At 29.4% G+C, this 16422-nt stretch overlaps 2 protein-coding genes across 4 annotated transcripts in view; both read left to right on the top strand.

The window, feature by feature from the left end:
• Nucleotides 1-1916: 1916 nt before the first annotated feature.
• Nucleotides 1917-6564, top strand: LOC132938893 (uncharacterized). The gene is made up of 5 exons (XM_061005883.1): nucleotides 1917-2397; nucleotides 2478-2572; nucleotides 2761-2963; nucleotides 3039-3155; nucleotides 6489-6564. The coding sequence occupies exons 1-5, from the start codon at nucleotides 1917-1919 to the stop codon at nucleotides 6562-6564; spliced, it is 972 nt and encodes a 323-aa protein (XP_060861866.1).
• A 42-nt stretch (nucleotides 6565-6606) lies between these two features.
• Nucleotides 6607-16422, top strand: part of LOC132939398 (uncharacterized) — a 29146-nt gene continuing 19330 nt past the window's right edge. For all 3 annotated transcript variants that reach the window (XM_061006540.1, XM_061006539.1, XM_061006538.1), the window contains exons 1-8: nucleotides 6607-6726; nucleotides 7316-7339; nucleotides 7925-7954; nucleotides 9351-9377; nucleotides 12123-12137; nucleotides 12218-12277; nucleotides 13605-13661; nucleotides 15027-15053. In XM_061006540.1, the coding sequence (XP_060862523.1) occupies nucleotides 6660-6726; nucleotides 7316-7339; nucleotides 7925-7954; nucleotides 9351-9377; nucleotides 12123-12137; nucleotides 12218-12277; nucleotides 13605-13661; nucleotides 15027-15053 (307 nt within the window). In that variant the 5' untranslated portion in view covers nucleotides 6607-6659. The remainder of the gene's footprint in view (nucleotides 6727-7315; nucleotides 7340-7924; nucleotides 7955-9350; nucleotides 9378-12122; nucleotides 12138-12217; nucleotides 12278-13604; nucleotides 13662-15026; nucleotides 15054-16422) is intronic.

The following is a 16422-nucleotide window of genomic DNA, read 5'->3' as shown; positions in this document are numbered from 1 at the left end:
ATTGTTAATGGCAGTTTAGCAATTGGTAATTAAATTATTTTTCTAAAATTATTTTCAATTTGTATTAATTATTTAAATTTTAAAGGTATTGGACATACGCAGCTTAGCGAGTTGTCGGCATCTATAGAACTCCCCTCTTTATCAATGGTATCTTATTTAAAAAATTTGTCCGTTATGAGTAATTCCATTCAAGAAACAGCTTTTGGTGAGATGAAAAAAGCTGGTAATGAAGAAAGGCAAATTGCCATCAACAGTGGTAATGTTGATGAAAATGGTACACCGCTATGCACTGTAGTAGCAGATGGCCAATGGTCAAAAAGATCGTATAAGACTAAGTATAACTCATTTTCTGGAGCGGTAAGAAACAATAGTTTTTATTTTGTTGTACCTATTATTATTTATTATCATAATTGAGTAGGTCAATGTAAATGATGTGTTAAATTTGAATTCAAACTTTTTGTCCAAGCACAACAGTTTTTATCAATATTTATAAAAAATAATATCATGATTTTGACAAATTTCGTTTAAATTTGATCTTAAAAAAATTTAAAGCGTTTACATCTTATTTACCTGTAGCTGTATTTAAAATAATTGTGTACATTTATAAATTATTTTGTAGTCTAATTATTTTTTGTACTTGTTTTAATAATATAATTTTAAATAATTTTACAGGCTACTATTATAGGGTATAACACCAAAAAGGTGTTATTCGTTGGAATTCGCAATCGGTACTGTTCCGTTTGTGAACGGGCGAATAATAAAAATATAGCGGAACCAATTCACAAATATTTTTTGAATTGGAATAAAGCATCAACGGCAATGGAAGCGGACGGAATAATGGAAGGATTTCTGAACAGCATGAGTATGCGTGGTTTAAAATATAACAAATAATATAATAACTGGTAAATTATATTATTTTTCAAGAAATTATATTTTCCACTTTCTATATTATATTAATTATATTTTTCAGGCGACGGTGACAGTAGCGTCACCAAACGAATAAACGAAGTTATGTCGTATGGACCAGATTTCAAAATCAAAAAAATTGAATGCAGAAATCATCTACTGCGAAATTATATGACGAAATTGAGTGCCCTTTCAAAAATAACAGAATATCCCGTTATCATACGTAACTTTATAATAAAGAACATTCTGAGATTTCGGTCTGATATTAGGAAAGCAGTTAGATATTATTTGAGCACGGATGATTTAACACTTCAGCAAAAAACAACAGGTGAACTAAAAAAATATATCAAATTTTATGAATATTTTGGGATTACCAAATTTATACACACACAAATATATAACATTTATAAAACTAAAACTATATAATAACTAACAATTATTTTCATTACACATTTTTATAGTTATTTCATATTTTCTTGTTTTTAATTTTGTCTGAACCATTTTTTTAGAGCTTAGAAAAGACATATCAAACGCTCCATACCATCGTTTGGGTCAACACAACAGTTGTGCTTCATACTTTTGCACGGGGCCAAAAGTTGATAAAATAAATGTTGTTCCGGAGGCAGAAATATCAGGTTTTATGGCTGAATTCCGAAACATTGTGTATAGGCTGCAAATAAACTCTGATAGCTTGATAGAGGATGTTGATAACAACCCATGTGAGCAGTTTAACTCCCTTATTAATAAGCATATTGGAGGCAAGCGAATTAATTTTACACAATCTAATAACTATCAAACACGGGTCCATGCTGCTATTATTGCACATAATTCAGGAAACTACATACGAACTATAAACAAGAAAATTATGCTAAAAAGCCCCGGTAAATTATTTAAAAATATTTATTTATACATAGGTACCTGTACATTGTAATAATAAAATATATTTATAATAGGAAAATTTGCTAAAAAAATATTCAAATAATATTGACCGGATACGAAGTAACAGAACAATGAGACGACGAAAACTTTTCGCTGATGGAGTGGTACGATCCAAACCGAAAACAAAATCTAGTGCGCCGGACAAAGACTATGGCTTAGCAGAGCCTTCGGATGACCCCTTTAGTCTCAGCCCAGAAGCTTTTGCTGAAAAAAAAACAGCATTTTTAAAAAATCTGGATGATGTCGACATAGACGAGGTTGAACTGCAGATGACGAGAGGACAGAGTCAATGCGATGCATGGAGAAACGAGGGTCGAAAAAGATTAACAGCGTCTAAGTTTGGAGAAATATGTAAAATGAGAGAGAACACTAGCTGTAAAATCAAAGTCCATAACATTTTATATAAGTATCCGACAATGTGTAAATCAATGAGCTATGGTATTGAAATGGAGCCTCATGCTAGGAGACAGTTTGAAGAATTGAAAGGGTTGGACGTACGTACTTGTGGTTTGTTTATTGACCGAGAATTCCCTCATTTGGCTGCAAGCCCTGGTAAAACTAAAAATTATTTATTTTTATTCATAATACTATTTTTAAATTTTAACTTTAAATATTATATTGGATTGTTCAAGATGGATTAATAGATGATGATGAAATACTAGAAATTAAGTGTCCATTTGTAGCAAAAGATACAAAGAGTGCCATTGAAGCAGTGGAAAATAAATTGGTAAATTTCTTACTATTATGTATAAAACAATACATTCTTTACTTTGCTTAAAATCGAATAAGTTTAAATATTTTATGGAAAAATATGTACAATTTTATTAATTAACACATGCTATAATTTAATTGATAATACATAGTATATATTAATCGCAATGATGTTTTTAAATTTCATATAATTGTATTTTTAAGCTATCATATTGCACCATCAATGAACAAGGCAATATTTTACTTAAAAAAGACCATATATACTTTTACCAAGTGATGGGTCAATTACGGGTAACAAAAAGAAATGTATGCTATTTTGTCATACACACGCCCAATTGGACTAATGTTGAAAAAATCTATTTTTATTTATCTTTTTGGCAGAATAAAATGGTCGATAAACTAAAATTGTGAGTGATTTAAACAATAAATGTTTAAATTTAAATATATATTATTATATTTTATATATATTATATTTTTTTTAGGTTTTATATTGAGTGTTTATTACCCGAGATCATAGACCCTCTATATGGAAAGCGAATAAGTATCTCTGATATAAGAAAACCAAAACATATTTTAAATGCAAAAAAAAAAAAATTAACAAATTATAATAATACTTCTGTTAAAATTATTAATGTTTTTTTATTTGTATAAATATTCCATATTATTATAGGTATTGTGGCAATAAAACCAGCAATCAAAACAAAATTGTTTTAATTTATAATACCTTTTTTTTTTTTTTAAATAAAAAGTAATATGTCTCTGTTCAAAAAGAATTGACATACCAATATAGGCAATAAGTAATATTGTAGTTTTAGATTCTGAGCGAAGCGATGAATGTATTGATTTTACAATGATGTGTGTTTTTTTTTTATTTTTTTTTTTATTTTTGTGTCTGTCATCACCTTTTAGGACAGTAAAAGTGCTTGAATTTTCTTCAATAGTAACTTTTCTGATAGGAAAGTGAATCTAGTTGGTACTTTGGGGGGTCAAAAGCAAAAATTTCCCAGTAGTTTTCACAAGCGACGTGAAAAACAAAAGAAAAATTAAGGAAAAACGGGAATTTTTACGCAAAATCTGTTTTCGAGAAAATCGATTTTGGTTTTTGGTGTAACTCTAAAACAAATGACCGTAGGGACATGAAATTTTGACTGAATGTTTATATTAGCATTTTCTATACACCATAAAATGTTGAAAAAATTTTGACTCTTTTTGAGCTGTTTACGGACATTGTTAGTTTTCAATTTTTTTAGTTTTTTTTTCTATAAATATCAATAAAATTTTATCTGTTGAGTAAAAAAGCTTGAAAATTTAATAGAATGCTCCTAGGTTATTGTTTCAAAGGCAGATGAAAAAAATTAAAAATCCTTAGTCACAGTTTTTAATTATAAGCATTTAAAGTTCAAATTTTGACAAAATACGGAAAAATCACGAAAAATAGCAAATTATTTTGATGAGAATTCATAAAAATTTTTCTTTTTAAATCTAAGATTTGAAAATGTAATATAAGATTACTCATAAGTTTGTCTACCTTTATCAAAAATAAAATGTCTACAAGAAACTTAAATTAAATTTTTATGAGCGTCTGAAATTTATATTTTTACAACATTTGAGTTTCACTCGATTTCCCATGTAACAATTTTCTTATTTTATTGTAATTAAAAAACAAATGACTGTAGATACTTGAAAATTTCACTGAATGTTTATATTAGCATTTTCTATACACCATAAAATTTTGAAAATATTTTGACTCTTTTCGAGTGGTTTACGGACATTGTGAGTTATGCAAGGCTCCTGATATATCGTTACAATTGCAGTTGAAAAATATTAAAAATACATAAGCACAATTTTTTTTATAAGCATTTAAAGTTCATATTTTGACAACATTTATCAAATTTATAATTTATTTATTATTTTGTAGTTAAAAATGTATAAAATGTTTAACTTTTATGGCTAAGGATTGAAAATTTAAAACAAGGCTCCACGTAAATAGGTTATATATAAATTACTTTATTCACAATAATATCATCAAATATACTTGGTAATATCATAGGCTGACTGACCGTTTTCGCTCAGAATCGTTTTTCTTATACAATGATATTATATCATTGAATTCAAATTTAACACCATCCATTACAGTGACCCACTTGTAACCTACTGTACAGCAGAGCGACATCCTCTTATCTGCCTTTTTTTAGTTGCCTTTCTGTTTTTCTGTGTTGCAATTTTTGTAAATCTTTTCAATTATTGTTATATTTTTGTAATTTTGTAGCACAGCGTTTTTCTGTTTTCATTGGTGTGTATAAATACTGTATAGTTATAATAATGGATTTATATTAGATTTAATGGTTTAAATATCTAAAAAATATATTTCATAAATTTAGTTCACAGTTCAAAATATTATAAGTATTATAACACATTAATGTCAAAATAATATAGTATACCTACATTTTTTTTTAATATTAGTTATTAAAATTATCTATTATTATTTTTAACATACTGGCCATTGCAATTTGTATTATTTGTTCGAACAGTTATGATTTTTCGCTTAATAATAATTTGTATATTCTATTAATTGTATACTGAATATTATAGCGATTTTTTTTTATTGGTGGAGTTTACATGAACTAAATTTTACCTGATTTTTGTTTCCGGGCGGAGTTTACTTTAACCCAATTTTACCTATTTTATTTTCCTGGCGGAGTTTACACTAAAAAAAAGATCTCGTAGCGTAGTGTTCATGCGCTCATAAGGACCATCTTAGTATGTATGAGTATGATGTATCATCTATGTATGTATTCTCGTAATGGAGCGGCGAAGGTTGGGCTATAATTTAATGGCAGCTATATGAGACTATTTATGAGTCTATGGTCAATTTTCCCAATAATAATTTGATGCCACGGGAAAAACCACCGATAAATTACAAAAAATCGCTAAAAACGGGATTTATATTTTGAACGCTTTGTTTATCACCATAGAAACGAATAAAAATAAAAGTATTATAATATTTATTCAACTTACAGGCTATAGTTGAATAATATTGGGGAACGGAGGTGGCCGAGCAGACTAAGGCGTCGGTTGCGACAGTATAAAATATCCAGACTGACCAATATCCTCCTCTCAGAATCGTTTTTCTTATATACAATGATATCATATCATTGAATTCAAGTTTAATACAATACATTATACATTGACCCACTTGTAACTATAACCTACAGCAAAGCAACATCCAATTACCCACTTTTTTTATATTATTTTTTTTTGCTACACAATACTGCTCCAAGCCAATCCGTATATATTTTTACCATATTTTCATGTCTACCCCGCGATAAAGTGATGTGAGATAGTGTGTGCGTTCTCATTGAGTACACCGTGTTCAGGGGTAAATTGCAGATGCGTTACGTGGCGAGGCACAACATATTATCGAGGAGTGATACGTCATTACATGGTGGGGTGTGGCGGGAAGGACAGTGCACGTCATAGACTTGCTCGGTTTCATAGTCCATGGGCTAAGTTTCAGAACTTATTTTTCATACAACGCACATGTTACATGTATGCTTAAATTTGATAACACTCGAAATATTATACCTATTTTGCTGTAAAAAACGAATGTGTGAGCCCACCATTAAACTCTGGGGAAGTAAAACTTCTTTCATAATTATTGGAGCCCGTGAAATTATAACTGAATTAGGGAGAGAGTGAGAAAAATCAATATAATAAAATTAAACATGCACGCCGTCACCAACATGTATGACTTGTGAAATAAATAAATAAGCAAACGTGTCGTTTCATTTTTCGTTACGATTATTTTTCCACACCTCAAGAAAAAAGTTTTACTTCAATAATAATAGGTTTGCAACGTAAGCATTTTGTGATTTTTGCACCACTGTACCGTGCCTAATATGTAAACAAAAAAATATTATAATTTACTGCAGGGTAATTGCTCAAATGGTTTGTTCAGTTGCTTTGGATAGTCATGTTTTGTTTTCTGTTTACAGAATTACCTTTTAAATACCGTTGCTGAACAACGCCTTACTATTATTCTTACTTTATCTTCTTCAAAGCTGTTATTATTATTAATTTATAGTAGACACCTACCTTCAAAAATGGTTAATAAAATGTTAGCTTTTTGTTTTATGTTTTATTTTATTTCAAGTACTTTAGCGAGATCTGGTGATTATATTTTTATTTTTATTTTTTATTTTATATGGCTTACCTAAGATTTGCATTGGCAGCTAATCGTTACATGGTATATGGACCACATGGTCAAATTAGTTAATAGTTTACAATTTTTATTCATTGTGTTTAAATAATATGTAATTTATTATATTACTACTATACAAAAGTATTACATAAATTTGTAATAACAATGTCTTCAGTACACTATTTTGTTTCATCCATCTGCCCACGCGCAACATAGTTTACGTTTAGCGGTATCATCCTTATGTTATTACTTTTAATATTAGAGTAAATTCACTTTCAATAAAACTTAAATTTAAGAACTTTACCTGTGTTTCTAAGTTGGCTATTTAATGATATTTCTATTTTTATGTAAGTTATGAGCATGTAATTTATTAAAATTTAAAAATTTAATAAAATGTTAATTATAAAAATAATTTCTGCTGAACACCTAATATTATGTATGTTGTACAGTTGTGTGTTTGTAAGCAATTCTGACGTTCCGTTAAAAGTCGTTTATCTTGCCTTCTTCTTGATTGTAAAATAACACATTTTTTACTAATTTCAACTTATTTTGATTCAGAATTGAAACTAGCAAAATGTCGTGGTAAGTTAATTGATTTTCATTGCAATAATATATTCACGTAAATACATTGATCTCTATTCTACTGTACAATTGTGTAAACATTGAACAAAGTAAGGATATTCCTGAACAATGCATTAAATTGTTTTTTAAACACTAATATTTAGTCTCTTTTCCATTCAAATTAACTTTAAATTTCTCGTCTGATAATATGTTGTCCATGAGTCATAAAGACATTTTGCATTTTAGTATTTTGGCTAGCTTCAATAATAGGCTACATTTCCATACAGTATCATAAGTGACAGACAAATCTAGGAAAATGGCACCAGTTTTTAGTTTCTTTTGAAAACCATGGACAGTACTTCACTATAGCTTCGTTGTCAACCAATGTTTACCTGTAATACCTAGATAATTGCCTGCAATAAAAGTTCAGCTTTTGATGCCGATTGAAGCGTTAGAAAATTGTATTCGTATGTAAATTTTAGTAACTACTAACTAGTAAGGTAGAAATTCTTCTAACTCACATTCCGACCTTTTCACGCAATATATTATTATATATAAATAATATATATATTCACTGTTATTATTTTATGATCTGACCTTTTACAGAGCAAATGATGAATGCTACCCTGCTGGCAAGTACGTTACGCCACTAAAACTGTGTTAATTTAGTTGATTAATAAAAGCAAACTATTTTACGAAATTTTATATGACTAACTTTTTTATAAAACTAAATTATTAACTGGAGAAGTAAGACTGATATTCTTTCTGAATACTCATCACAGATAATCAAAAACCAGTAGTAATTGTATTTGGGAACTGCTGGCTATGTCTGTCTACTGCAACGGTCGAGTACAGCCATCTCTCGGCCAACTGATCGCCCTTAATACTAAAAAAATAATATACAAAATATATGATATAAAGAAATAAAAGATTGCTTTAAATTTCCTGTCTGATAATATATTGTCTATGAGTCAAAATGACGTTTTGAATTTTAGTATTTTTGCTAACTTAAAGAGTAGGCTACATTTCCATACACCATCATAGGCGCCAGAAAATTCTAGAAAATGGGAACAGTTATTAGTTTCTTATGAAAACCATTGAAAGTACCTATTTGGTTCCATGCCTGAAACTCGACTGTGCTACTGACAAAGACTCATTGACTCGTGTTTGAATTCTGGCAAGGAGCACTCATTAAAATATCTTGTATACTCTCTTGAAGTTAAGAAACGTAGTTGGCAGCTGACTTGTGCTCAGGGGCGTGGTAATACTACACGGGTGTACATAGATAATTTACTGATTGAGGATGATAAACGGATATTGCCTGCTGTGACCCGATGAAAACGAGTCACCAATCAACTAGTTTTCTTAACTTGAACAGAGTATATCCAACAAATAGTAACGATAACGGTCTGTACATTTTTGGGTCGAAATCAGTTAAACCCAGTTTTAATAACACGATTACATTGGCTTGCCGCCATATTTTTACTACTCATTATAATTTTTAACATATAAAAACATTTTTGTCAAACAAAGTTTACCAAAAAATTTTACAACCTAAAGATGTTGACCTGCAATAAAAGTTAAATTTTTGATGCTGATTGAAGTGTTAGAAAATTATATTTTTATGTAAATGTTAGTAACTATTAAGGTAGAAATTGGCGTCTATATCCAAAACAAATTATTATAAATGAAAGACTCGATACATTTTGTCTAATAATAAAATAATAGATGGTAGGTGGGTTACTTCTGTGCTCTTTTCTATAAAACATTTTGGCAAATCTATATACCAAGGATGGCAATAACAGTTCATTTTGAATTATCATAATATGGGTAAAGGTGTAACAATAAATAGTATGTGTGGATTTTTCGGGAAAATAATTTAGCTTTGGATGAATTTCAGCCCTTACCTGTAGTTTGACAATAGTTGCCCGTGACTGAAACAACTCACATCACGCCCTCTCCACACATCATACTATGATATATATTTAATATAAATATTCACTGTTATTTTTTATGATTCAACCTTTAACAGAGCGCATGGTGAATGAAGTACTAACAGGTACGTTCTACCACTAAAACTGTATTAATTTTGTTAACTAATGAAGGCATACTTATGTTATATGACTTACTTTTTATAAAACTAAATTAGGACCTAGTGAAGTAAGATACATAACTGCAGATCATAAATCACAGAAAACCAAAAACCAATACTTATTGTATTTGGGAAGTGCTGACTGTGTCTGTCTACCACAACGCCCTAGTACAGCAATCACTTGATCAACTGATTACCTTCGATATTAAAAAAATAATATACAAAATATGTATGGCCTTTTCTAAAAGAAATAGGATGCAAATCTCTTGGATCTGTCTCTCTTGTTTTTTTGTATTTAACAAGGCGTGGAACATCTACCATAGAGGTAGATACGTACACATCTGTAAATTTTTAAAAACCAATAACTTGGTGTATAATTTTTGTATGTCCAGCTACTATTATACCATGCATCACTATTAACGCCCTTTCTGAAAGACCTGGGTACGACGAAACAAGATTCACATTCTAGTTAATATTATTATTATTATTATTATTTATTATTATAATTAACGCCAAATGGATTTTTTCAAATACAGCATAAAGAAATACAATGGTAAAGTAGTTAACACAGTTAACAACTTATGACACAAACTTATACTTACTTAACTTAAGTTAATTTAAAAGACTTAATTGACAAAGCAAATTAAAGAAGAAAAAAAATAAAGAATTAAGGTTATCTGAAAAAAAAGAAAATTAGCTTCCGTAGTTCATATTAGAGCTGCTTAATAAAAGTTAAAAAGTTATATTTATTAGTAGACGTATAGAAAGCACTTTGAAGCTTAGTGTTACTAGGAATACGAAAACTAAGTTCTCCAAGAATCCTCGGGGCATTAACTTGACCTTCGATCAGAAGCTGAATTAAATTGATACCAAAATTATCACGCCTGGCCGAAAAGGAATGGAGTCTCAGCGCTTGTTCGCCTTATTCATGCATGGCGGTTACTATGTTAAATTATAACCATAATTTAGTATTTTCCTATATTTGCCTTATTAATTATTATTATTATATTACCCACTATTATCCATTTCCTGACATCGCGAGTACGTCGTGTCAACTACGATAGAAAAGAACACGACGTGTGCCAACAGTGACCAAAAACAGGCCCATATTCAATAACCTAGCGGACTAAATGGTAATTTTCAGAACTAAAGTTGATTGAGTGGCGCCTGACAAACCCTAAAACACGAAAGGCGTTACTATTCATAAGATCAATATGAAGGCTGAAATTAAGAGATGGTACAATTAAAACGCCTAAATCATGTACCTGGCTAACACGTTGAATAGATATACCTCCTAGCGTATAGTCAAAAGAAATCACTGTAATTACTTTACATTTAGAGTTGTTGAGAGATAAATTAAAAGTATTGTACTATCTGGTAAATTTATCTAGAGTGTTTTAAAGAGTGAGACAATCGTTGTTAGTGGTTATCCTCTGAACAATTTTAGATTCATCAGCAAAAAGTAGAAGGACGACATGAGGAAATCACTGAGTACATGGTATTGATGAAAATATTAAATAATAGGGGACCTAAATGGCTACCATGTGAAACTCCGGATGACACTCGGAAAAAATTGGAAGACTTGCCAAAGAGACTAACAAATTGTCGACGCTCACTAAGGTAGGCACCAAACCATGATAGGAGTGGTTCACCAGCACCATGCCTGTCAAGGATATAAAGAAGTGCATTGTGGTCTAAGGACTCAAACACCTTGGAAAAGTCTGTATATATCACATCAACCTGATTACCCAAATCAAAAACCGTGGGAAGAACCCATGTTTGTCAATAGAAATGGTGGTTAAGAGAGGACGCTCGATTCGTTTGATTACTATATGCTCAAATAACTTACCTAGGAGAGGTAGGCCAGAGATTGATCGGTAGTTGGCAATATCAGCCGGATTCCTAGACTTCAAGATAGGAGTAACTCAACTAATTTTCCATATGGAAGAGAAAACCCCCTATAATAGTGATTGATTAAAAATTAAAGTGACAGGTAAACATGAGAGAGGCACGAAAGTGGTAAAGAAGAGTGGCAGAGATGCCATCAGGCCCAGAACCACGAACATTGGATAGGGAGTTTAGTGATTTGTCAACTTCCTCGATGGATGTGGATAAATTTGATGGAAGGAAGGAAAATTGTTGGTTTGTAAACTCGTTCGTGTATTCGGAGTTAGTATTGTCTAAAATACACGAGACACACTTGAAATTAAATTCATCACGCACTTTGGAATTTCGAATATGTGAATGCGAAACGTATTCGAAATTTCAAAAAATATGCAAAGATTTGAGTTTTGAGTAATAAATAACGACTTTAACTTTATTTTGACCTAACTGGTTAAATTTTAAATTTTAATATTTAATTATGAAATACACTAAATACACAATATGCAAACTGTCTTTGCATAGAGAGCGCGATATGCTCGCTACGTCGTCCGAATTACTACTGACCTGGTTGCTTATCTACAATATCGTACGCACCAAAGATAGTTGCTGAGCATATAGAACACATACAATAAAGATTTTTTTTTCAAAAACATTTACTTTTTGTAATAATTACATTGTACTAGCATCACCTTGTACTACCCACGAGATTCGTCAAATATAACACAAATAATTTTAACCGGTTTCCTATCTGTTAGGTTAAATCAAGTGTTATTGTCATTAATTTAGGCTAAAATAATGATTTTAACATTATTATTTTTTTTTATATAGTATTTTCGCGTGCAAGTAAATTACGAGTTGATTATACTGACAAATAAAATCAGTAAAAAAATTAGATTTATAAATAATTTAATATTTTTTTTTAGAACCAATATATGATTACTGGGTTGTTCCTTCTTGGCAAAACACTGTAACTGCATTTGTAGGTAAGTATTTATTTCTAGTTATTTAAAGTGTTATATTTAAATATTTTATACTGTATGGAGCACCCTTCTTCGGTACTAAGTGAGACAATCCCACGTACTTCAGTCCCTGAGGTAAAGTTCTAGCCTGATGGTCTATAAACACTTCAGGAGAGTAGTAACAATGTATTATTTAAATATTGAAAACCTACATGAGATGATATGATCAGGGAATGTTTGTATTAAACAAGAAATGACAACAATCTTCTGTAGTGGATGTTATGATAATATACATACATTTGGAGTCAAATTTATTTGATAAAGAACGTCACAAAAATTTGAACCCATAAGGAGCAAGTATGTTTCATCTGTCTGAGAATCAATGTGCAAAAAATCACAATATTCAGTTGTCACGCGACGATGGAAAAGAAAAAGATGTAGAAATTAAGGACATTTTTTATGATGAACTTAAACGGGTTTATAATACACAACACCAGAACTCTATTACAATAATAATGGGGACATGAACGCAAAAATAGTACGAGGAAATATAAATAGACCTATTGGTCTGTAAAGCTTACAACAAATAAAATATTTACAATTAGACTCTTAATGGAAAAATCCTACGAATAGGTATATAAAATACCTTCATATTATTTTTGTGGACTTTAAGCAAGGTAAGAACAGTATTGATTGTGGATTGGGATTAACTCTGGACAGTTTTAAAAATAAATTAGGTTTACCAAGCATGTACTTATGAGATGATGGAAGAAATTTGAGTAAATTATTTTTTTCGTATTGAATATTTTTTAAATACTTTTAATTATAAGTATTTGAACGGTAGGTACGGATAATGGAATAATATCGTAGTTAGTGATTATCGTCTATAACGAAGATTTCAATTTCATATATAACATTTTGAGGCAAGCTAAAATCAAAATATTTTTATTACATGACGTGTTATGTATATATTATTTTTAATAATAAATATCATCACAATGTTAGTACTTTTTCAGTACCTATCGTTGACGTCTTTCAAGAAGATTAGATTATTATACTGAATTCAATATAATATTATACATAATATATTCTAATTAACATTATTCAAAAATTAATGGAACATTCGAAAAAAAAAAGCATAAAGTAATTTTCGGCACGTAGTGTCAAAATAATTTCCAAATAATCATATTGTTTTGAGTATAAATTTTAATTCAATTTTCTCTTTGACTTTTAAAGCGTTTATACTTCATGTATAGTTTTTACTGTGTTAAGAAAATCTATGTAAATATAAAATTAATCACTTATAAATTAACAATAAATACATAATTGAAGCTATTTAAAATTATTTTAGTGCCATTATGTACTTATATACACAGCCATGAAGAAAATAATAAAGAAGATCAGAAAGGTAATTAGGTATTAAACTGTTTATAAAACATAAATTTTACACGTAATATATATTATACTTTAATAATTTTATAATATATAGTTAAGCTCTAAAACTATTAACCAGTTCTATAGCTGTTGTATTCGACTAAAATAAAAAGAATAAAGGTCGGCTGAAATATTTTTTAGTGATATTTTAGTAGCAGTCGTTTCTATTTTGAGTTCTATGATATTACCTATGACGTCTTTTTAATATACTACCACCAACTAAGATAGATTCTATTTTAGTTGGTGAATAGTACGTACAAAAATTCATCATTATCTTAGTCTGTGAGAGTATTTCAATTAAATTGATAAAGTTTTATGGGATAATCTTTATGTTTCAAAAATTCTAATAGTCGCTTCAAATATCGAAAATGTTTACCTAGGGGATGAGGCTTTCGATAGTTAAAAGCAATTATAACGTAAGTATACTTAGACATAGTGTACACGTCCAAAGTTCCAATATTGTTCGATATATACACTATATTATAATTTTTGATAATCTTTGAAAATATCATATAAACATAATTTTCATTTGAAATTTGGGAGTACAAGATGAATTGAGGATTTTAATTGATAATTATATAATACACTCACGTTAGTATACCTACGTACTCACATCAAAATCTCTGTTAAATACGCCTGTACAACTTTGGTATTATGAGCTCGAACCAATGCATACTTAACAGTCAAGATCTTCATCACTGTAGTAATTGTGATTATTATAATTCACCTATGCATTATTATGAATAACTGGCTTCCATATGATCTTTTGTAAACAATTTTTATCATCTTCCAATCTGTCAGTTAAATGAGCATCAAATTCAAAACAACTTTCAAAATTATTTAATAACAATAGTTGTTGGCACAGGAGTATCGGTGTATGGGTGAAATAGTTATGTATAATTAAACTAGTTATAAATAATTTTTAAATTGAACATACATACGTAAGATTATACAATTGATACAGAACTAATGTAGTAAATATTTATTTTTAAAAACAATTAATTTTTGAAATAAATTTGTTAGGTTCATGTTATAACTTATAAGGTATACACCAGGCATTACCCATGTGATTTGTCAAATACAAGAATTTTAACCAATTTTTGTCATTGACTTATGTTTATAATATAACACTTAAAGTTTATTGAGTAATAATTCATAACAAAAATTTGTCTGTTAGATTGACTATTTTGGATTGATTTTCTATCTATTACGAACGATTAAGTGGTATACTAGGCATACTTCATTGCATAAGGCTAAAATAATAATGTTACGAATCAACAGAAATCTAAAATCAGTAAAAAACCGAGTTTTATGAATAATGTAATGTATCTTATTATAGGAACCAAATATGATCTTAATGATATATGTAAGTATACATTACTAGTTATTTATAGAGTTATATTTAAATATTTTATAATGCATGGGATAACCTTATTCGGTAACGGGTGTGACAATTTGTTTAGAAACTTCAAAGTATACGTCAAACACCATACGTAAAGGATTCCCAACCCAGATTTGAAAACAGTAAAATAATTAGAAATTTACGAATTGATACTTGTTCGAACACTTTTTAAATAAGTGTCAAAGAAAGTAGTTATTAATGAGATAATAAAGTATAATTTAAATATCGTAGCTCAACAGGAGATGAGATGGCCAGCGAAGGTAGTATGAAAAAAAGAGAGAACAAACCTTTATAGTGGATGTTAAATTAATAGACAAGCATTTGGAGGCAGATATATATGATAAATAACAGATTGTAAGTAAACGTCAAAAAAGTTGTATTTATAAATTAGTGATATTTTTTCATTTGCCTGAGAATCAATGGGAAAAATATTATAATTTCCAGTTGCCATGAACTGACGGAAAAGAAAAAGACGGAGAAATTAAGGACATAGTTTATGATGAACTTAAACGAGTTTACACCGACGCTCTATTAGAATAATAAGACGGAAATGAACGCAAAAATAAGACAAGAAACTATATATAGACCTATGATTGGAAGGGAAAGCCATCATCGTGTATAAAATAATAATAGAGATCGTCTCATATATTTCAAAATGTCTGTGTTATCATTATAAGCTACACATTTTTGAAAAAATAAAAATATCTTTGATAATTTTAAGATATAGGAAATGAATAACTGAAGAACTTCGAAATTCAAAGGGACTGATGGCAAATGGAAATTCTAGCCACGAAGCAAAACGGACAAATAAAATGAACGCTATTTAGTGCGAAAATAATCTCAAAGCAAAACTAATTTATAATAAAAAAAAAAAGGTGACGGGTTAAATAATGAGAGTATAGAAGCAGTAGAAACGTAACGTAGCTCACATGAAAATGATACCCAACTAATCTCTATAAAAATCATGTGAAATATAGAAAATTTAAGGAGCAGATAAGATGGTTAAAAGACAACAAATATTATATGAGAAGAAAGCATTTGAAGAACTTGAGGAAGATAGGAATAGCTCAAGGAAGTTTTTCCAACACTGAAAATGGTATAAACAAGATTTTAAACCACAAACACTCTTTTTAAAAATGACCACAATGATATGCTTTCAGAACCAAAAGATATATTAAGTACAACATTTTAGAAAACATTTTGACACTACTTATTACGAGTCAGACAAATAACAGCACTAGAACCAAATATGAAGAACTGATCTATCATATAGCAGGACCAGATTAGAAGGAACCTGTCTTATACTAAATTGAGGATAACATCACAAACCTGA

The sequence above is a fragment of the Metopolophium dirhodum genome, chromosome 2 (assembly GCF_019925205.1).
Source record: "Metopolophium dirhodum isolate CAU chromosome 2, ASM1992520v1, whole genome shotgun sequence".
NCBI lineage: Eukaryota > Metazoa > Arthropoda > Insecta > Hemiptera > Aphididae > Metopolophium > Metopolophium dirhodum.
This window is presented reverse-complemented; position numbering and strand designations above follow the sequence as displayed.

Bases quoted from the DNA above. Each gene is read 5' to 3' on its own strand.
- LOC132938893 (XM_061005883.1), top strand. From the start codon at position 1,917: ATGAGACGACGAAAACTTTTCGCTGATGGAGTGGTACGATCCAAACCG. The intron at 2,964-3,038 runs GTGAGTGATTTA...TATTTTTTTTAG, and splicing joins ATGGTCGATAAACTAAAATT to GTTTTATATTGAGTGTTTAT. The intron at 3,156-6,488 runs AAATTATAATAA...AATTTACTGCAG, and splicing joins GCAAAAAAAAAAAAATTAAC to GGTAATTGCTCAAATGGTTT.